Source organism: Lipophrys pholis, assembly GCF_963383615.2.
Source record: "Lipophrys pholis genome assembly, chromosome: 2".
NCBI classification, from domain to species: domain Eukaryota; kingdom Metazoa; phylum Chordata; class Actinopteri; order Blenniiformes; family Blenniidae; genus Lipophrys; species Lipophrys pholis.
In genome coordinates, this window is record NC_137636.1 from 7,822,650 (window position 1) to 7,846,115 (window position 23,466).

At 39.9% G+C, this 23,466-nt stretch overlaps 1 protein-coding gene across 5 annotated transcripts in view; it reads left to right on the plus strand.

The window, feature by feature from the left end:
- Window positions 1-23,466, plus strand: part of scml2 (Scm polycomb group protein like 2) — a 30,288-nt gene that overhangs the window by 1,345 nt on the left and 5,477 nt on the right. For 4 of the 5 annotated variants that reach the window (XM_080489142.1, XM_080489140.1, XM_080489139.1 and 1 more), the window contains 9 exons: window positions 5,190-5,252; window positions 5,558-5,626; window positions 6,076-6,146; window positions 7,245-7,479; window positions 9,532-9,620; window positions 10,360-10,603; window positions 20,646-20,956; window positions 21,260-21,389; window positions 23,045-23,251. In XM_080489142.1, the coding sequence (XP_080345268.1) occupies window positions 5,231-5,252; window positions 5,558-5,626; window positions 6,076-6,146; window positions 7,245-7,479; window positions 9,532-9,620; window positions 10,360-10,603; window positions 20,646-20,956; window positions 21,260-21,389; window positions 23,045-23,251 (1,378 nt within the window). In that variant the 5' untranslated portion in view covers window positions 5,190-5,230. The remainder of the gene's footprint in view (window positions 1-5,189; window positions 5,253-5,557; window positions 5,627-6,075; window positions 6,147-7,244; window positions 7,480-9,531; window positions 9,621-10,359; window positions 10,604-20,645; window positions 20,957-21,259; window positions 21,390-23,044; window positions 23,252-23,466) is intronic. The other variant, XM_080489143.1, reaches the window with a different exon arrangement.

The window sequence follows — 23,466 nt, forward strand, 5'->3', positions numbered from 1 at the left end:
TCATTTTTCAAGCAAGAATGTCTCCTAGTATCAGGCATTTGAGCACTACTTCCGCATTTCTTCTATTTCCTCAATGAATAATTGTTTAATGCATGGGAGTAATTTAAAACATGATTAAACATTGAGGAAGGTGCAGCAGTTTTTCAAACAATAGCCATATTTTGGTGTGTAACTGATGCATTATATAGTTTTAGGAAAGTGGTACGATAGTGTGTAATCCTTTATTAAAATGTATTGAATTGCCATGCACAAGATAGATGATGGAGGGTTACATTTTACTCAAATTGATTTATTCCTGCAGGGTTGGGTAAGTGATTATAATGAGGGGCAGCAACAGTTTCATCTTATCTATCAGATATCCAAAGTTTAACTATTTAACAATGAATAAGAACTAGAGCTGTATTTTACAATAAGAACTAGCTGAATACCTGCAAATGAATTGAATAGAATGAAAGTGTTTGTTTTATGATTTCTGCCTTACAAACATTTAGTTCAACAAAACTTGAAGAATTAGGTTGAAAAAGTTTTTTTTGTGTGACTATCTCACAAGCCACAAAGCAGCTCAAGTATAATATTTTGGACTATTACTCCAATACATTCCGTGTAGTTATGCTGTGTACTTGTTTACTTCTGTAGATTACACTACATATATTACTCTGTGGATTCACACGTCTCAGTGGGAATAACGGAACACAGTTTGAATTTACAGATTCAATAAATAGTGATAGAATTGTGTCCCATATGCATTACATGGTAGACATGTCATAAAAATGTGGTTTAGAGCGCCGTACACCCAAGAATAAAATATCACCACAGAATGACGTGCTGGCATCTTTAAATGGTCATGATTTTTTGAAATGTGACATATTTACAGATCGAACTGTTGGACAGAAAAAACAGAATGAATGCCCAACAGCTGCTTAGATGGCATATCAGGATTTAGAAATCAATGTACAGTCAGTGAGAAGAGGCTTCATGCAGAAAGAGTAGTTTTGCGTTTTCTTTGTATACATTTGCTACAGCTTTGGTTACACGGATTTTACAAAAAAAAAAAAAGAAGTACATCTTATCAATACTTTTTAAGAATGACCACATGGTTTGAATACTTTTCTTTTTTTTACAGAATTAATGATTAATCCATTTGGTTTTTAATTGATTAAAAATTTTTAAATGCTACTGTCAAACCACTAGGATATGGATGCAGTTAAGGGAATTTCTTTTATTTATTTATTTATTTATTTTGCTGAAAATCAGCAATTGTGAGCATTTTGGTCAGTTTAATACTTTTCAACAAATGTAATTCACATGGATGGTTTTTCTCTACAGTTTAACAACTTAAAGTATTTAAACATCAGACTCTAGAATTGAGATACATATACATATATAGATATAAAATGTTGAAGCTGTACACATTTGAAATCTTTATGAATCTCCCTCTTTAATTTATGTTGAAAAGTACTCATATTGTATAGAGCTTCCTCAGATATGTGACATTTTGAGAAAAAACTGCTTTTTAATGAATTAATTGCAACTCCTTGATTTTTAATCTCATATAGTAAGATGGATATATTTCCTTTTTTTGTTAGTAGTGTAGTACAGCTTGATAGAACATTCACAAGAAGTTTAGGGGGTATTTCTCAACATTTGTGGTATTTCATTACCTAAACTATCAAACATTTGATAGAAAAAAAATACTGGCGTAATATGTGAAAAAATTTTGTTCAATCAACCAAAAATCTACAGCTTTTGTGAATAAAATCGATTAATTTGATTGCACTTTTCTCTAGTGCAAACACAAAGTAAACTTAGTTTTAAGTTTTGTTTACAATTTAATATTTAGTTTTCATGTCATTGATTCCAGTCAAAATTTAGTTAATCTTTCTTTTTTTAAAGGAGCTTTTTTGTGTTATTATAAACATATTTTAACTTTTTAAATGTATACCCTTAAATCGTATGTAAGCATTTGTCTTTGTGTGCATGATAGAAAAGAAATCAACGTGATCACATAAAATTTTTTGGGAAAAAGGCATGATGTTGATTGGTACTCACTAATTAAAAAGGAATATAAATATATAAATGATATGTTTGAGTGATATTTAAAAATAGATTTTTTTCCCTATACCTTGAAATGACAGTTTCCTGCTTGCAGGTTGAACAAACCAAACTGTGAAGAAAAGAGACACTGAACGTTTATCACTGATATTTTACGGTGTTTATCATGTAGAAGCTCCACATTGACGGACTTTTACTTTCCAATTGGAATCGTTTGTTTTATTGTTATGTATTTGTCACAAGTGGAGGAAGGCCTCAAAAAATATGGACAAAGCAGGTGTCGAGGCAAGCGCTCCTTTTATTACCTTGCTTTGAATATAGCAAGACAAAGAAAAGGCAGTCACGACCACAGAAGAACTGACAACAAGACGCAGAACTCAAGCCAGTAATACACTGCTGTCACTTGGTAAAGTCAATCACACATTGAGGTACAGGTGAAACACATCAGGGCAGGGTATGGCAATCAGACACGAGGAAGGGAAATCAGGGAGCCTGAAACTTCAAAATGAAACAGGAAACATAGAAAACAGTACCTTTTGTGACAGTATCTTTTGATCTGAGTCATTACCTGTGTCTCTGGGAGCTGAGCTTGTTTTTTTTTGTTTACATTCCCAATATTTTATCAACATGTGAATGTCATTTTCAGGTAACTTTAGGTAAAAATGTATAAAAATAACACCCCAAAAAAAAGAAATCACTATTTTCAAGAGGATTAAATTAAAAGGCAAAATTAAGACGTCTGAATAGATTGATTTTTGCATACTTCCGCTAAAAAATGAAATAGAAATTAGATTCAAGTTTTAAACAAATATAAGAATTTCTAATTGACGACTCATGCAGAATGAGAATTCCAAGTTTTCATGAAACCAGGTCTCGGGCCATTTTTCACATCTTCTCACTGCTCAGGTTTATGAACATTAGACTAATCCTCGATCAGTGGTCGCCTTAGTGGAAATGGAGGCTGTAAAACTTAAGTGCTTCCTGGTCTGTAGGGCAGTTTTGTCTGACCCTCTTAAGTGAGGTGGACAGACTTGGCGCAAACACTGAGCCGGTCTGGAGGAGAGCAAGGAGCAGAGCAGGAATCCTTTTCATGTCGGCCTGCAGACGTCCCACGTCCACACGTCTTAATGGCTTTTTATGGCAGCTTGGAATCTTTATGGCTTCTTCTGACTCAATGGGATTCATCGCAGAGACAGAGGGGTCTTCAGAGGGAGGGCCAGCCACAATACATTGCAGATGCTCGGAAAGGAAAAGAGACATTGTGCGTCGCAGCTTCTGGAAAGCTTTTAAACTTTCGATTTCTGGGTTTAATTTGGATTGGATTGCTATTTTTGTTGTAATGGATTAATGTTTTTTTTTGGGAGCTGGCAGCATGCATAGACTTCACAGGGAGTGGGAGTATACTGATGGGTTTTGTAGACCTGATCTGAATTTTTGGGACAGACTTTCAGCTTACACACCGAGGTAACGACTCCATTATATAAATAATTGCTTGAATGCATTCGGTTTAATGGCGTGATGCAGTGAAGCTGCAAGCTGAGACATTTAGGCAGAGGAGTTTATATGGACTTGTTTATCATACAAAAAGGGCTTACAGGTTGGTAGATTTTATAAATGGGAAAATCAATATAAAAATCAACATGGTTAGATGTATTTAGAAAGATTGAATGCTTCTTTTGCTTCTATGGTGTGTTATTTTTAATGATCATTGATTTATTATAGACACTAGGAGCATGCATTCAGACTCGTGTTTGCCTTCTATTTCTAATAACAGAATGAAGAGCTCTAATATTCAGGTTGTGAGATTTTACTGAATCGTAGAAAGACAAAAGCAGAACATGTTAATGTCTGTGCCTCCATAAGCCAGTAGCTCTGTCCTGCGAGCCCATTTGTTCCTGCTGCACACAATAGGCGGCAACACTTCACTGATTTATTATTTACCAGTCACATGCTGCAGGTTTCAGCAAACCTCACTCAAAGAGATGCCAGTCGCGGGTTTACGAAGGACTATTTTCAATTTGGTTTCGCTTTGCCATCGAGATGGAAGACTCATTGTGTCTCGGTGGTGATGAATAAACATGTCACCTTGTGCGACTGCGCTCTTAAAGCTCGTCTGGAAAATAACTATGACTCACAAGTGTCTGTGACACAGGTGCGTCTTGTTATTAGAAACAAGTTATTTTTGGTTTTTGGTCTTTTCATGGGATTTGTTGGTGGTGAGAGAAGTGCTACAGAGGTCTGAGGGAAGTGGGAAGTTTAATCCATGTGGATACCCGGAGCAAGGACACTATCATGACAACAAAGTAGAAGAAACAAAAGAGACTAAAGATATAAAATGTCACGCTAAATTATTGAAGGACAGTGAAAACACTGGGGGTTAAAAGAAGCATATTAAAATGTGATTGCACGATCCCAAGTTTCTGTGCTCTACATTTGTGAAGCATTATAGTGTTGCCATCATTTCAACATAGCCATCGAGGGGGGAGGGAAATAGCTTTTCACCAGGAGAGAGGCGTTATCTTTTCTGCTGTACTGGTTGGTGTTAGTGGATAGTAAGAGAGAAAGTATAGGGCACGCAAGTTGACATCTGAATGTCAGATAATCACACTGCCCAGGCTTGAAGGAGGTAGCAAGGCACAGACAGATAACAGGACAGCGAGAGCACAGATTACATGTTAGCGGCATGTATGTGATTGTAAAGCTGGGCAACAAATCGATTTATTGAACTTGTAACTAAGAAAGATTTTTATTGTGCAAATTCTCTGAGGACAATCACAGCAATAAAGCGGCACTTTTGACAGTCTATCTGATGTCTGCAGTCATTTTTATGTGCATTGAGAAAGAAATTTGAAAATCCAATCTAAACTCAAATTTTTCTTAAAAAAATCCTAGATTTTTTTTGGGGGGGGGGGGGGGGGATCGCCCAGTGCTATGTGACTGTAAAGCTCATTTCAACGAACATAGAACAAATCAAAAATACATACTGGCTCGAAACCTTGTAATCGTGTTGGTACTTTTGCGTACAAGCTTTTAATCCTTGGCGTGTGCAGTTTGTGATAATTCAATTGCTTTGATGAATCATGCAAAAACACAGTTTCTCGTAATTTTACACCTGGTTTTCTCTTCACTGTGTTCAGGTAACGGCCTGTCTGACTTCACCTGCAGCAGCACAGTCATCATGGGTCGAACGCCACACAGAGGTTCGCCGGCTCGCCGCTGTTTCCCTGTTCATCCCGTCACTGTGGCGCTCTGCTTCAGCACCGATTTGATTACAGCTCAAACATGAAAAAGATTGTGTATTTTTTTTTTTTTTAAATGTTCAGCACATCTTTTTTAAATGCGTCATTCAAATTTTCATTTTTTTTTCATAGTCTTCAGACTTTTTTTTTCTATTGTCAGCTATAACAAATGCATATTTTATACCTTCATCTTTGCCATAATTAAAGTCTGCATATCAAAAGCTTGTGAACTCTGATGGGCGGTTCAATCACTGTTTTGATTCCAGATCAAAAAGAGGAGAAGAAGGAGAGACGAAGCAGCATCACAGCGGGTTCTGCCCTCGATAAATCCAATGGTTGGTTATTCAGATCTCTGCCCTGCCACTCCTCACTCTCATCACCGACCGAGTATATGGACATATTGTATTAATAGCTGTTTTAATTCCTTAATATTTATGTACACGAGCATTGCTATATGCATCAATACAATAACCCTTTATGGAGTACCTTGCCACTGCTAGAATATTTTTTATTTGACGCGAGTACCTCGTGGTTGTTGTGACGATATGACAGGATTGTGAACACTTTTCTTAGACGTCCCATGAAAATTTATAATTTTACTATAAGTTGTGAAAAACAAAGTCATTGCAGTCCATTTCACAGTTTCCAAGTGATTTTTTTAAATTATTTTTTTTACTTGAAAGACAGAAAAAACATTGATCTTGAAATATTCCTTAACAAAACCTGTGTGGATAAATTGTCCTCACTGGATCAGCACGCGACTTCTGATGTGTTTTGTTTGTAGAACCGTTCAGCTGGGAGGATTATCTGAGGGAGACGTCCTCCACTGCGGCGTCACCGACCTGCTTCAAACAGGTAGATGAAAAATATCATGCATTTCTCACATTATTCATTTCTCTTCACATCAGTTGCTTCAGTCTTTCCGTCGACATAATATTGTCCCAAAAAAATCTTTATCATCCAAGTCTTGCTCTTGGGATATTGATTCCAAATTACCAATTGTATGTAATTGCTAAAATCGTGAATACACAACTATGGAGTTTTATCTGTGGGTACTTTTATCTAACACACATCTATCTGCTCAAAGAGGAAACATATTTTTGTATTAGAAATGAATGACTCTGACGCTATAAATAGGCACAAAATAAATATTGCACAAAAGTAATGATATTTATAAATTTTCTATGAATATTCTCGTCTTTGAAGATAGATTTCGGTCACAGACTGTGGACGTACGGGTTCCCCACACGTTGCAGAGTCTCTTGATATCTGACTGTATCCAGAGGTGCCGACCAATCCCCCTGATTGTCGGAAGCAGAAAAAAAGCTTCATGGCTCTTGTTAGACTTGGTAAAGATTTCATGCTGCAATCCACACTGAGCGCTGCTGTTCATCCCACAAATGCACGTGTCACTATTATAAAAGTATAAAAGACTTAACATCTCACACAACAAAGAAATAACCAACCAAACACACTATTGTCACTAGTTTGATTGACTTTGTAGTTTGTGATCATCAGTTAGCACGACGGACTTGTTCCATTTGTCTTCTGATTTCCATTGATAGGCAGCGCTAAGGTGAGCATCACCAAAAGATCTATATACTTCTATAAAGTTAATCACCAGTGACTCAATGGAATTATTTTGAGGATAATTCTGTTGGATTCCATCCATTCACCCTTTTTCCGCACTTTATCCATTCTAGAGTTGTAGAGGCTGAAGCTCCGCTGATATTGGGTGAAATGGTACTTCAAGGAGACACATGAAAATCAATTTGAATTTAATTGTCAATATTGAATTTGAAGCCAAATGAAGAACAGGCGTACGGCAAGTGAACTTCGCTCTGAGACAACAGACCTTGACCTTTCATTTTTCTCAAAATGTGTCATGCTTTCGTACCGGCTCTTTAAACAAGCCGTTCAGATGACTGAAGGTCTCTTTGTCTCCGTCTCCAGTCCAGAATCCCGCCCTCCAATGATTTCAAAGCGGGCATGAAACTCGAGGCGCGGGATCCTCGCAACTCCAACTCGGTGTGCATTGCCACGGTTATGGGCATGATGGGTACCCGCCTGCGGCTGCGTCTGGACGGCAGCGACAACACTAATGATTTCTGGCGACTCATTGACTCGTCAGACATCCAGCCGATAGGAACCTGCGAGAGGAACGGCGACATGCTGCAGCCGCCGCTGGGTGAGTTTCTTCCAGCCTGATTTCCTGAATAACACATCTACTCTATTAAGTCAAAACTCAAAACAACATCAAGGTAAATGTATCTTCATATATGTATGTATATTTATATATATATGTGTGTGTGTGTGTGTGTGTGTGTGTGTGTGTGTGTGTGTGTGTGTGTGTGTGTGTGTGTGTGTGTATGTATATTTATATGTATGTATGTATATATATATATATATATGTGTATCTTTAACTCTTAATTAATTTGGAAGAATTTTAATGCAACTTACCGTATGTGTTGGTTCACTTTATGGGCAGTTTACTGTCACACAGCTACCAAACAGGAAGTATCATACCAAAGAAATCTTCTACAGACATTTTATGTATAGACCCGGCCAGGATAAAGTGCAGGGAGCAGGGGAACGTACTGCAGCGTACTCCATCATCCTAAAGCGAAAGCCCATGACGCTGCACAGGGCAGAGTGGCACCGACACCGAGTGGCGCTGCTTTTATCTCCAAAACTTTCCCCGTTACAAAGAAGCTACTGAGGGACACGCGTACCGGAAACCTCATGTGCTCAGTTGAGGATGCAAACGCCGTCCTGCATAACACCGTGAGTGACCCACGGAGAGACCAGGAGCTTGAGCCACAGAGGGCCCAGCTGGACAGAGGTTCAGGAGGTGGTGAGGGAACCAGACAGCTTCAGCCCCAGGTGTACAAGCGCTGCCCACAACGTCTTCGCCACCTTTGCCTCAAGATCTTGAGGGTGATCTGGTGCAGGGGAAGAGCCACAGACCAGTGGAAGTGTGCTGAGGGTGTGTGGAACCCCAAAGTAGTGCAATCCAGGAACTTCAGCCGGTTGTCTCAAAAACGAGCAGTTCCTTGTGAAGCCACAGCCACATTGGGGACTCCGTCCGGGAGGGTGGGATCCTTGGAGTGCCCGGCTGTTTGCCTCACACTGGAGTGGCGACACAACTTATCACCGACTGGCAACTGGAACTGGACCTTGGAAAACAGCTGAGGTTCCCCGCGAACATAACGTCGACACGGCTTCGACCAGATATGATCGTTGTGTCAGAATCATTCTGGAACTCTGGGAGGAGCGCATGGACGCCTTTTTTAAATGATAATTTTGACAAAACTTGTGCAATCTCACCTCAAACATGTATCTTTGGAGTGTCTGACAAACCCTGAGGACATGGAGAAAACCCAACACATGCAAATGGAGAACACAACCTCCACACAGCCTGGACTCCCTATGTCTCTGTGCCTGCCTCTTTAAGATCCAATGCACAAACATTATTATTCTAGCCGCTTGTTTAGTTTTAATCTTTTTCTTCTGAAGGACAAAAAGCACATCAAAACATGCGGACAACTTAGGAATAGTCTGCTATGACTTTTGTTAATTATTCAGCTCATCATTTCCGATAAAATTGCAAAAAACTAAAAAAGAATTCCCATCCAAAGCTAATAGGACTTGGGTGAAAATGATCCTTTTTAACTTCTATTGGTACTTAATTGTTGGCAGCAAGCGGCAGACACACACAAACTTTCTAGTTAATGTTTGTACTTCAGAGTGTCACCTGTGTTTTGGATCCTGAGGCTTTTGATGGGTCCTGCGAGAGCCAATGATACTACAGTTTGTGACATTGATTTATGCAACATTGTTTATAGATGCACATTTAAGTAACTTGATATAAAGTAGCTACAAAAGTGTCAGTTTTACTAAGATTGATGTAACATTTTTATATTCAAACATGTTGCAAATTGCTTACATGAGACAATGGGCAAACGTGCGAAATAACCGGAAATTGGATTTACAACTTCAATCAATTCACAAATATTCCCAATCTGGCTTTTTCTGGGGAAACATGTCAAATATATTCTGGTGAGAGAACAATAAAGTACAATGTAGTCCCACCAAAAATTATAGTGAATCTAAAAATGTAACAAAGTACTGTAACTCACTGAAGCAAACGTAACATTAAAGAAACACTATTAACATGAGGTTTCGTTCTGACTAACAAAAGATAATGTGTCAGTTTAAACTGTTTTCATTTTGTGAACAGGTTTCAGGATGAATGCCTCCTCATGGCCCATGTTCCTCCTGCGGACGCTCAGCGGTGCTGAGATGGCTCCGGCTTCTGCTTTTAAGAAGGTGACGACAGCTTGAAACTACCTCGATTTAGGAAAATAAGCAATTACCATTATCTTAAATACAAAATAATAAGAAAGTATGGCAATTGATGGATGAAAACCTTTAGAAATATTTTGTAGTTATACTTCCTATTCTTCCTATTTATTGATGCGGTAACTGCAATGAGCTACTCACAGCTCAGACGTTACTGAAGAGTGTGTACCTGCAGGATGAATTATCGGGAAACAAATCATAAATGCAGTGCACATTATCATATCCAGAAGATTTTTATCCTTCTTAATCCCATTATGAAATTCAGAGTTTATCACATCCAACTCCTCCAGAGGGTTTGCTGCTTGCCACAAGTACAGTATTTAATTATCTGTGGAAATTGTATTGAATATTTGTACAGGCTTAACTTGTACTTTACCCGATTAAAATATAAGTTGTTTGAAGTTTTGGAGTAAAAAGAAAATTATGTATAAAGCAGGACTTTCTTCTCTCAACAAAACCTTTTTTTTTTGCGACTAACATACAGATTAAAAGGTTAAAATATAACCTAAATATAACTTGATCACAGTAATGTATTTATTTGTAATGTCCTACTTAGACCTCTTCGTGTGTGTGTGTGTGTGTGTGTGTGTGTGTGTGTGTGTGTGTGTGTGTGTGTGTGTGTGTGTGTGTGTGTGTGTGTGTGTGTGTGTGTGTGTGTGTGTGTGTGTGTGTGTGTGTGTGTGTGTGTGTGTGTGTGTGTGTCTAGGAACCAGCCAGTCCTGCCAAAAACTACTTCCAGCCTGGTATGAAGCTTGAGGCGGTGGACAGGAAGAACCCCTACCTGATCTGTCCGGCCACAGTGGGAGAGGTCAGAGGTCAGGAGATATTTGTCATGTTTGATGGCTGGCGGGGCGCCTTCGACTACTGGTGCCCCTTCGACTCCAGAGACATCTTCCCCGTGGGCTGGTGTGCACTGACCAAACACAGCCTACAGCCACCCGGAAACTTCTGTGAGTGCAACTCTTGTTGTTTCCTTGTCGCACTTTTCATGGAGCAGGTGGTCTCTGTGACGGACCCCAGGGTGTGGAAAGTAGTGCTTGATGAGTTCAACTCAGTTATTTTTTACCTTTTTTTTGCCAACGAGCAAGTCATTGAGAAAATATTCTTATTCACAATTACAACATGGCAAAATGAGAGCGGGTACGGGACTAAAAAAGAGTGCAAAATGAAGAAAGAGTTAAGAGAACATTGGGCTTCATTTGCATTGTCTCAAATCAAACTGACATTTTTCGTTAAATGTCAGACTACTTCATATTGTTTCATATCCTAACATATTAATGTTAATGACTATGCAAGTTATAGGCATTAAAAACCATATCTCTATTCTACATAGAGGCTTTTTGATTTAGTTGTTTTTTTATAGCCTTAGACGTTTGTAAATGTCACTCTTTTAGTTTGGCATGAACGCTCGTCTCACAATTCAAATTTGTCTCAGTGACACGTTTACAATAATTGAATACTAGGTTTTCTACTCCATGGGTTTATATGACTGTGTGATTATACTGGCTGTTTGTATTTATTTCATTCATTTGATTGTACCACAATGACTATTGCAACTACTCCTCATCCGTAACTAACCTGTCTCACAGCAGCTCACGTTCCCTATTAGTGAGTGAACAATCCAACACTTTGGGCTTCACAATTAATAGCGAGTGTCATTATTAGCTCTCATAATTCAACTCTCACAATTTTATAAAAAGACATCCACGTTGACGACTACAAAATAGCATTTGTAGGACATGGCTTTTGAACATTTTACTATATTTGTAGTGAGCATTGATAAAAGTGGCCTCACTCAGAGAATGCACTTATGTTCAAGTACATTTTTAAATTAATTTAGGTTTTCTTGAAATGTGTTGTACCTCATTACACCACACCACGGGACAGTGTATCACCTTGCAAACAGCATTGTTTTAAATCTTAAAAGCGGGACTCAGGCCAGCAGTTCTTTTGTGTTTGTCTGACTGTTGTGAGTTAACAGGTTGAGTAGGTATACAATTGAATGATAATGAGAACCTTCACCACTAGGTGGCAGCAGAGACAAACGCTGATGTTTGACTGAGTGTTTCGTTGCCTAAAAAGGGAAGATCTCAAAACCTGGAAGAAGATGACGCCCTGAGGAGGACAGAGGAAAGGAGATGTTAGAGAAAATGTTTAAAGTTTACACAGAAACACCAAAACCAATTGTTCCTTTCTTTGCTGGCTGCATGGGGCATCTCAAAAATCTAATTTTATTTTATCTGTTTTTTTAGTGAGTTGCACTTGTGTGCCATTTCTACTTTTTTAATATTAGATATAAAAACATTGTAACTTTATGTCACGAGCATGCTGTAAATGTGAACATGAATGCAATTGTAAAACTAAATCTATCTTCAATGACTATGAGCAGAATCAGGTTATGTTGAGCGTACGCTGAAAGATCTCCCTGTTAGATACGGTGTAATTCAAATCAGATGGGAGTCTTGTTCACCTATCGTCATCCATAGATACCCAAATTGCCTCTGCATGCTACAGAGTAGTGGATCAATCTTTGGATCGTCTGATCGACCCCCTGAAGAGTCAACCCATGTTCTATGACACAGTGGCCCTGATCTCATCTGAATTTATTGACGTCCAACCATACTCCTCCCACCACTCCATGCCCCCCTGCTTCACCTCTTCTTTCTGCGGCTTTCTCCTCTTGGGCCTTCTTCCCTTTCATATTCTGCTCTTTTCTTCCTTCCTTATCTTCATAATACATATTAATGCACGTAATACACTCATTCGCTTTCTTCTTTTTCCTCATCCCACTCATTAAAATAATTCACACACATTTCCTCATTTATATTTATAATGTCACTGGACTTCAGTCAAGTGCGCTATAATTCCATTTCACATTGTAGCTTTGGTATACAATATGATAATCAAGCAATAAATAATGTGAATTATTGTGAGCTGTCTGTTTTTAAAGCAGAGTACTTTTTATTTGATAGAATTCAGATCAAAGTGCTTTAAAAAGGCTATGTATGGACATACATTTATATACTTTCAAAAATCTTAATCTATTTAATAAACTTTCCGACAAAACCCAGACGGGGTCTCTGCTGCTGCCGCTTTAGAAGATTGCCTGCTTTTTCAATATTTCTTTTGTGTTTCACCTCTTTTACAATCGGTTGAGTGTCGTGCTGGTCGTGGTGCAGTGCAAAGAGTTTGGAACTTCCAACACCGTCCGTAAACAGCCAAAGTTGCACTGTGCAGGTGCCTTCAGGCATGCACACACGGTGAATAATACCTGCCGTAGTTCAAATTGAACACGAGAAAGAGGAAGAAAGGTGATTTTAGTGACTTTGAGTGTGGCATGGTAGTTGGTTCCAGAGAGGCTGGTCTGATCTACTGGGATTTTCACATCAAACCATCCCCAGGTTTGACAATATAGACTGGGAGTCATGACACTCTGGAGGCCGCCATTGTTGTTGTTGTCCATCTACACACACGTGTGCAGAAGAACTGTTTACTGTGGCCGTGGAGTGCATGACAAGTAGCAGGATTTCCGAAATGTTCATTTTCCCCAATTTCCACAGACACAGAGGCACAACATTTTCATTTTTCAAGTTGCGTTTTCAGTGGCTCCGCGCACTGTTGTCATGTAAATGGACACCCAAAACCCCACAAAAGTTTTCCGTTTTCACTTGAAAACGTTGTGTTCTGGTGTTCTAGACGTGAACCGTTTGTTTTTGTGAAATTTACTTAGGGTTTCGAGGTTTAATCATTTGGGGGGGAATGTAACCTTTGTGTGCGATTAAAATCATCAGACAAGTACAATGTTTGTATGTGATTAAGTGAATAAGTGGGGCTTGGTTGAGGTGTTAATGAGCAGATAATTAGCTGCGCATGTGAGAGAAAGAGCGAGAGACTCCGCTTTGAAATTTCCAATTAGTTTTCATCTCAATTGTCCTCCTCTACCTCTGCTCGTGAAAAACCCACTGCTATTTTGAGCATATTTCTTTGCCGTCGTTTTCTTATTTGAGTTTGCTTTATGTTTGTATTATTTTGTAATAAAGTGCAGACGATGACTTGTTAAGCGATGCACACAGCACGTTTCTGACTCAGCAGGCGGACAACATCCATATATCTTTGTTTTATTTTGTATACATAATACTTTTTTCCAACCTTGTAGTTGACGCTGGATGAGTAACCTCAAAGACTTTCGTTGTTTTGAATAGTTACAGAAACCACCCTAGTGAGGAATCTGTTTTCTGCAACAGTAGTCTTGAAGCAAGCTTTGATTCGCATACATTTTTAGCAGCTTTTTGCTGTAAATTTGTAGCCCTTTGTTATTTTCCCCCTTATCAACAAAACAAAGCAAGTTCTCTGTGGGGATTCTCAGAAGCAGAGACTTCAAAATGCATTAAAAATGCAAGAATTGGGTTGAATATCTCTCATCTCTAGCGCCTTAAAAAACAACAAAAAAAAACTCTGTTCCAAAAGATAATAGTGATTTTTGTTTTTTCTAGCTTGAATCTGCAGCCCGAGTACTTGTGTTTGTCCGTAAGAGACGTCTTGTTGGGGACTTTTCTCATGCGGACTTCCTCTGGCTGCTCTGCACCACATTGTTCTCCATGCAGGGTGATATCTGACTTCGCCCGTGCTTCCTGAAGCTGGACCTTGCCATCTTTCATCGAGGAATGTCTGAATAGGCTAGGGTTACATTGTTGGGGGGGGGGGTCCTCCTCCTGGCTTGTGAGAGTGTGTTTGTGTGTCTGTGTTAAAGGAAAGCTTGCCTATGTGTGCACCAGCTCCAAGAGTCTGCCCCTTTTCACCCATTTCAAGCAGGACTCTTCTGATCCAGTTTAACCTTTTACCTCCCTTGCCACACTCTTCTTGTTTTCTGTTTCCCATCCCCCCATCTGCTCTGGGAGCCCTACCGTTAACCTCTCTCCCACCCCTGCTTGCTCCCCCCCTCCCCTCCCCTTCATCCAGAGGCTTTGCTTCGAGGCAGGTGACTGATGTAGACTGTTGATATGGCCTACAGATAACATTAATAAAGGACTCAACTCCCCTCCCTCTATTCTCCCCACCACACCCAGCCACTCTCTTCTCTACCACCCTCCCTCCCTCACGCTAGCCTCCCTAACCCCTATGCAAATTTAATACCCCCCCCACACCCCACCCTCTTCTCCTTCCCCTCCTCCTGCTCATTCATTGGGAGGGAAGCTTTGCAGGCGCCTTCCACCAGCAGCAGCAGAAGCGGCGGCAGCAGCGTGGGCTTTGTTTTGGGCTACTGCCGGGGAGAAAAGAGAGGGGAGACACACACGGAGACAACCGAGAAAGCAGCTGATAGAGACGCAGAAAGTGGACAATGAGGTGCAGATTAGGGGAGTGCATTAGAGAAAGTTAAGACGAGCCGAGAGCAGACCAGAGGGAAATGAACTACAGCTGAAAGAGGAAGCCATTTCTAAGAAAACAAGCAACTGTCGGGACTTCTGTTGTTACTACTACTACTACTACTACTACTATTACTACCATCACCACCCGCTGCCTCGACTGTAGCTTTTACTACTGCTACTGCAACACAAGGCACAACTGTAGCAGTGAAGTTCTGCTTTTTCAGTGGGGATTTCCTGGTGAGTTGACTGCGTCTACGGGGTTGTTTCCTTTTGTTATTTTGTAGAGAATTAGTCAAAGTTTTTGTGAAAGTTCACGTTTGTTTGTGTTCATCTGTGGGGCTCTTGATTAAAATGGTGCTTTGTGATGAGAAGTAATGATATGTAATAATTTTGTAGTGGTTGTGCTTTAAAGCACTGTATTATGTCGTCGTGGTATGTTAGCGTTTTAGTACAAAACAGATTTTTCCAGAAAACAGATGTTTTCACTCAAAGTCTAACATTAAAACTGTGAAAACTGCAAGATTAGAAAGTTCTCAAAGTGTGTTTTACATTATTGCTCTCGGATTTTCTATGATTCCCAGAGAGCGAGTCCCACAAAACCTTGAGATAACTCTCCCAGAAATCTCCCACAGATTTTTGCTATGTGGGAACAACAAAAAAGACGTGAGCGTCTCCACTTGAGATGGAAGTTGTCTCACAAGTTGACTCTCTCGTGAAACAGCCTCCTTGTTGAGTGTAAATGGTCAAAGCTGCTGTTTCAGTTTTCTTTGTTTGGCATGAAGACTTTTCTGAATGACTTGCATTCATTCATATTCATTGTAAGAGACAAGTGACCGTTGCCAGACGCAGTGACTCAACTGGAGGATTTAACAGTTTTGTTGGCTGTAATTGAGATTGGGGCTGCATGTGGTTTTGATCATGTTTTTTGGGAGGGGGGGGGGGGGGGGGGGGGGGCGGGGGGGTTTCTCAGTGTGAAGCACCAGGAATTAGTTTGCAAAAGGGTCAGGAAAGAACTAACTAGATTGCACAGATCTGTATATTGATTTTAGCTTCCTTGTGGAATCATTTTGAACGACACAAGTTACAGTAAGACGAGAGCTGATGTAGTTTTTTTTTCCTCATTTGCATTTTGATGAAAGTCTGCCGGAGAACAGTGTTGTGTTTATTCTATAGAGCTCGAGGCTGTGTAACTTAATGTCCTCCTGTTTCTTAAAGCCACACACACCTGAATCGGCCATTTTTTACTGCTTTAAATACTCTAAACAACAGCTTCTGCGAGTTTGTGTGATGGTGTGGGTGCTTTTTAGAGGGGTGCTCCTCTTCATGCGCGTGCGTATGTGTGTGTGTGTGTGTGTGTGTGTGTGTGTGTGTGTGTGTGTGTGTGTGTGTGTGTGTGTGTAATTACATGAGAAGCAACTCTGTTGAGCCCCTCCCCCAGCTGCAGACACACTTAACTCGGTGATGCCGTTCCCAGGCGTGCACCACACATGCACACACACACACACACACACACACACACACACACACACAGACGTGCACATGTTTCCTCCGGCTGTGGCTTACACAGGTCAATGGGTCGACTTGGAATTATAGAGTCATGATTAGTACCATATGCCTCTGTTTTCTTACACTGTATACATGCTAGTCATGTTCAGATAAATTTTTTTGCAAAGGTCAGCTTTTTCTTATGTAAGAAACGTTACTCCACCGACCTTAAATGTTCTGCATACATCATAAACTATTTGTTTAAAAAATGCTTATTTGTGATTGTTGGTTGAGAAACGTGTGAACATCTTTTTCATTGCATTTTTTGTCAAACTGATTGTTATGAAAATTAATTAAAACAAAGGATTTCTATGAAGATATGTTAGAGTATATAGCATTCTTTTTATAATATTCAGTGATTAGGGTAATTGTTTCTCTATTTTCTATTTATTTGTACTCTGATAGCTTTGAAAAGTTGTCTCACTCCATTCACTAACATTCAATTAGTCGCACAATGAATTAAACGCTTAAAACACTTTTACCGTCTTATCGTACTTAAATTTCAGAGTGTACAATGCTTGTGATTTGTTGATAAGCAGCTAAACTTTCAATAAAGTGGCCTGCTTTGGTTTGTTTAAGTCTTTTTATAAGCAGCCTGTCGATTGAGGTCTAGTCATTAAATCTGTGCAGAGTTAAGGGGTTTTAAATTACACATTGCAGTTGAGCCGTGGATTAGTTTCCTGAAACTGTTTGAAGTCGCAGTCAGTGTAAACATCATACAGGCTCACTGTAAACCTGGAACCGGCCGAATCAGACCACATATGAGGTCTCCACGTAAGTAATTCATAGGCAGGTTGTCTTTAAAAGCTGCGGTTTAAAAGAAGAGCACTGTCTGTGTCACATGGAGTGACGGTAGACTAATATGAGGTAGAATATGACAGTAATCACCAGCATTGCAGTGTTACATGTTGCTTTAGTAGCTGTCACATAGTGTGAATGGATTTTTTTTTTTTTTTATGCACAACGGGGAAAGATCAGAGCGGGCCCCCCGACTCAGTTTTCCTACGGTGAATTAAAGCCTGCTGATACTGGCTGGTACCCCGCGTCCAAATTTTGATCTGCCTTTGTAGGGTTTACCGGCTCGATTTGAATAAGTGCATCAATGCGCGTGCAGGTTGGCACCGTCGTCTGTTAAACACGCTTTGCGCGACCGTTCCCGGCGAGCCGGTGTGCCCTCGCCACCCGAAACAAGACACCGCTCTATTCTACGCCCACTTTCACTCGTTTCCCAATTACGCAGATTTCGGGGGGCCCCGGCGAGCCCCTCGGAGAATACTGTACACCCTCTATAGTGGCTGCATATTGCTTCAGTCAAGGAGGCTCTAATGAAAGCTTTGGTCTCCTGAGAGCTTCCACATGCACTCACAGCCAGCCCCCCCCCACCCCCATCCCCAGCTAAACTCTACACTTGTTTCGAAATAGGAGAAGGTTATCTTTCACGTTTCCCCCCCTTTTATTTGTCGTCTCTCATTTTGCCCTCTCTCTTTCGCACATCTACTGTGATGATTATGTGATCATATCGCGGTGTCATGCTCCAGCTAATGGAAACGGAAGGGGGTGTTGGTGCCTGTGCTTTGTGTTTTTGCCCCTTTCCCCAACAATAGCTACTGCTGCTCCTCACACTTTGTCTCCTTAACCCCTAAGCTGATTGGAATTTTATCACCATATTAGAAACACGTTATGATATTAGAACCATATTTCTTACTTGCTAATAATGGCATTAAAATATATCTATTGGCCTATTAGAATAATATCCTGATATGACGAGCTGATAAATGTAAACGGCTTATAAGTAAAACTGAACCAGATGAAAAACATGTATATTTGAACTAGCTCCTCGCAATATAATTTGACTTTCAAAGTGAATAGCCCGTTTATCCTGTATTATTAAAGATTTGACCTACTTACATCTAGTTCCTATACAGCTCTATCCACCAAAGGGTTGCGTAGAACTGCTAGTAATCATCTGCATTGTGGCAATAGTTGTTACGTGACTTTGCAGTTGATATCAAGTGGAGATCTGACTTTTCTTTTTGTCAGTATTGACAATCTTATATCTTTAGATGGACCTGGGACGCCTGTTGGTCAACCTTTCAGGCTGCTGCATGTTGACATCACTATGCTGATTGATTGAGAAGCAATACTTTATAACACATAGGGTGATTGGAAAAGCAATATTCATTCACTTAAGGGAGTTCTACAATTTGACAGAAACAACTTAACAAAACATACATCCTTGCTCTATACTGCTTTATCCAACTATTGCCATTTATCCCAGGGTGAACACAGAAGCACTGATGACCACACACACTCACATTGACACGTAGCTGCAATTTAGAGACTAATTAGATTCAAATGCCTGTTTTTAGGCTGTGGAAACAGGATTACCCAGGAAAAACTCCCGCATGCACACGGTAAAACATGCAAACTCCACACAGAAAGATTCTCCCAATTCAGACTCACACTCGTGGTACGTGTGCACCCACTACACCACTGTGTGGCCCCAAACAAAACATCAACAACCAAATAAAGACTAAAAGTGTTTAAACTTACACTGACAAGATGTTCTTTTGGAAGGTTTGGGCCAATAACAGCAATATATAATCAAGTTATATGGTTAAGCAACTTCATATTGTTTATGAGGCGGTTAGAAAGCTCATTTTCATGTTGAAGTCAGGTTTAGAAAATATCATTTATTTACGTTCACTGAGAAACATATTGAGGTAAAGCTTCCCTGCATCGCTCAAATTTCTCGGAGCTTGTATCTAAGACATACAGTAAATCATCGTATATAGCATAGTTAAAATATTGTGGGTTTTTTTTTATAATACAGACCTGCCCAGACCACAAATTACTTCTTATACGCTTTATATACAAATGGGTTATTTTTGTATTTTCTCCTCGAAAGCGAAAGAAAAATCCGTGTGTCAAATCAGCAGTTAAAGTTGTTATAGTTGTTCCTTCCTCATGAATTAATTCCTCCTGAGTATGATTGGACCATTATGTTATGTTTTCTAGGAAATATAAACAAAAATATAGTTTGTGATACAATTCCCCCCCCCCCCCGTCACACCCAACATCTGCTCTTGTATAAAGAAATGACTTTACATTTGATCACGTTTGTCAGATTTGTAGTTGTTGTTGTTGTGTAGCTGGAGGCACGAGGTTTGAGCATCTCGCGGGCAGGTCTCTTGGGGCCTGTGACTTTTGACTCTGATTTCAGTTTAGGGAGGGGCGTAACACAAAAGACCTGCCAATCTCAGAGGACTCTAGAAATCCAAAACAAATCCTCTCTGCAGGACCACTCAATTATTTATTTTTTACCTTTGTCTTTTGTCTTCACATCCCAAATTTTCACTGCATGATTCAAGGACCGACAGCAAAACTGACCCTCAAGAATAATGCAGATTGCCACATCACTTTTATATGAACAGTTTCAATATCTAATCAAATTATATGCACATATTTAAATAAATGCATCGTTCAAGAATACCATTTTGAACAGTAAAGATATACAGTAGGGTTGATATGACAATTTCTCTTACATGAAGCACATATATCCCCAGTATCAATATTATTAATACAATAGTCAACCCCCTTTAACCAACTTCAGGTCACCAGCCCTAAACATGGCAAACGGAGATGAACAGACAATCCCAAGCTCACATTCACCCCTGAAGTCAATTTATTGTATTTGATTGGCTTTAAATAAGTGATTTTGGACTGAGTACCTGCAGAATAACCCACTCAGAACATACAAACTGCACACAGAAAGGCCCTCAAGCCCATTCTGGACTCGAACCACAGGTTTTCGAGAGCACTCAACAATAACGCCACTGTGTGGCCTCTTTCTGACTGTATAATTAAAGTAATTAATATTCGCTATGTGTCAACCTTTTGCTCAGATTATTAAATGTAATCACTGAGAAGTAGCCATCATGTTATCATCCAAATAAATGTCATATAAGCATCTGCTCCCCAGGAGTATTTTTTATTTTTTTTTTAAACTGATATCAATTGTTTCTAAATAAAACGTATTGATTTTTTTTCCTGCTTCTCTTTTGTTTTCCCGCTCTCCCAGTTACTCTCCCCGGTGCGCTCCTTGCTCCCATTTCTTCCACCTCAGCTACTCGTCGCTCCTCTTACAACTCCTCCTCCTCCATGCAGACCTCATACCGACTGCCTAACCCCTTGCCACCCCTCCCCGTTCGCAAGGGTGTCCGAGGTCGTCGTCCCAAATCCCAGACGATCGCTCTGTTGAAGGCAGCGGCCGAAGCCGCCGCAGCACAAGCGGCACTAAATGGAGCGTCGCAGAGTCCGGCCAGAACGAGCTCTGAGACCCCGCTGGCCCCCAGACCACACAAGAAGCGAGGGCCCAAGCCCAAGAACAAGGTGAGATGTCACAAGAGTTGCAATCTATTATGTTGTCGGCCAATGACCCTGGTCCTTTCTGTTTTATGTATTACCGCAGAAACTATTTGGATTGAGTCGGGACACGGTCAAAGGTGGACTTTTTCGGGAAAGAGAGATTTTTTTTCTGGCCGTTAATTCATGATTGAAAACAATCGACTCTGTGGAACAACTTTGCTTTTCCAAACTGCTGGATGTGCCGCAGTAGTGCTCATGTGTAGCCTTTTTTTGGGTTACTGAGATTTAATGAGAAGGGTTTTATTCGTTTGTTTTCTTTCCTTTCAGAAGAAGCCTCGTGTGGTGCAGTCATTGGGGGCATCATCTGTTACAGCTCCACCTCCAGAGACCAGATTGAGCAGCGGCCATGTCTCAGTGGACAACAACCTCAGCAACAGCTCAAATGTAGTTTGCACAGGTAAATTCAACAATTGATTAAAGACTGTTGGTACTAATGCAATTCTGCCTGTCAGGTTATAATCAGTAACCTATAGTGGCAACATCACAGTTTAAGCATGTTTTTAAAGGTATTTGTTTCATTATTACACCCCAAAATAAAAGTATTCAAATTATTTGCTTTGAAACTTGAGTTAGAATTTTTTATTTTTTTAAAATTATCTTTAAAACCTGAAATATAATGATTTGGATGCCTCCTGGAGCAACTATAATTATAATAGACAGGCGTCCAATGAACTCTCTGTAGACCTCAACAATAAAACAGTGGTGAGAAATGGGTAGAGGCAAGTGTGTGGATCTATTTTGAGTTCATTGTTCCCAGCAGCACAGATGCTCCAGTAATTGTCAAAATATTCAATGGTTTGGTACCAAAAGCTGCTCTTGTAATATTGATCCTACATCTACACTGAATAAACTCACACAAATGTCTTTGGTAAAAGAGAAAAGAGTCCCAGACATTGTTACGGTTGAGGTCACTGTACATTATTTTTGTCTTTTTTTAAATAATACAAATGCGTTATGTCATTAACTGCCTCATAATGTACCCCCAAGTAATTTAGGCGACAACAAGCAAAAACTGTATGGAAGATTTACAACCCATACTATATATACTATTCTCAATAAAATGGCACAACCCATAGAGAGTTATTTAACAGTATATTCAATACTTTAAAATTGTGTCCCATTTACACATAATCACATATGTTGAATAGCTTTATAGTGACCAAAATCACACCCATTTCACAATTCCCTGCTTAAAATAACTTTACTAAAAGCATTGGTTATTTGAAAACTTGCATCAGTTTTATTGTGAAAATGATTTGCTCGGGTTAATATTTTTATTTATTTATCTATTTTTTTTATTTTATTTTAAAGATAAATGCATTAGACAGCGAATTTACCTTTCAGGAAAGGACGCCGAGTCAGAACATAACGGGCAAAACTCAACAGCCGCAGCCTCGATCTCAATCTTCGGGTTTACAAGTTAATCATGTATTATCCAGGTACAATTATTAGTTTGAAATAAGCAGGAACAAATGCAGATGTTCCCAAATATGGTCACTTGTGTTGCTACCCCGGCAATGAGAAGAAAAGACAGTGGAAGTAAAAGACGGATGTATTCAGCCAGATATTGAGTGAACCCGAGGGACCGGTTCACCCTCCAGGTCATTGTGAGGAGAAACATCCAGTCTATTCAATGGCTTCAGGAGACGTCTGCGTCTTGTCTTTTGGTGGCCCAGACTTATACCACATGTCACTTGTGTATGGAGAGACCTAAAGTTAGCAGTGATAAGAAGATTTTCTGGCATTTTCTATGGAGCATGAGAAAATTTAAGTGAGAATGGGTTAAATTACCTCAATCCAGTTGTCAGATCTTGTAGAGATTAAAGTATTTTAAAAGCCAAAAGGTCTTCGATAATGTACCGAACACTCAATAGTCTGATTACTACAAACGAGATACTTTTTTCTCTTCCAGTTTCAGCCATTTTGTACAAAATCTAGATCCACGCAGTCCGTTTTATTAACAGTTATTTTGAAACAAGATCTAAAAAAATAAATAAATAAAGTCGACTTTCCTTTTTCCTTGATGTATTTTGTCTGTGTTTTTTTTTTCAGTGTGCGTCTATGTGAACAAGCACGGCGACTATGGCCCCCACCTTGACCGGAAACTAGTGCAGCAGCTCCCAGACCACTTTGGTCCAGCACCGGTCAACCCAGTGCTCCAGCAGGCCGTCCAGGCCTGCGTGGACTGCACATACCAGCCCTCCGTGCTGCTGTCATTCCTACAAGGCCAGTCCCATTCTGGAGGGGAGGTCATTAGAGGTAAATACAGTGGAAACCACAGGATATTCTCAATCTGTAGTCTAAATAAAACAAATAATGATGCTTTGACAGGGAACTGTAAACACGCTAATAATATTTGGATTTGAGACACATCTCAGTTGAATGCTGGGGGGGGGGGTTGTTCCCATTATTTATTTTATGACGTCCTTCTGCTGGTGGTCGCTTCATATTTGCTATGTAGACATGAGAGTCCA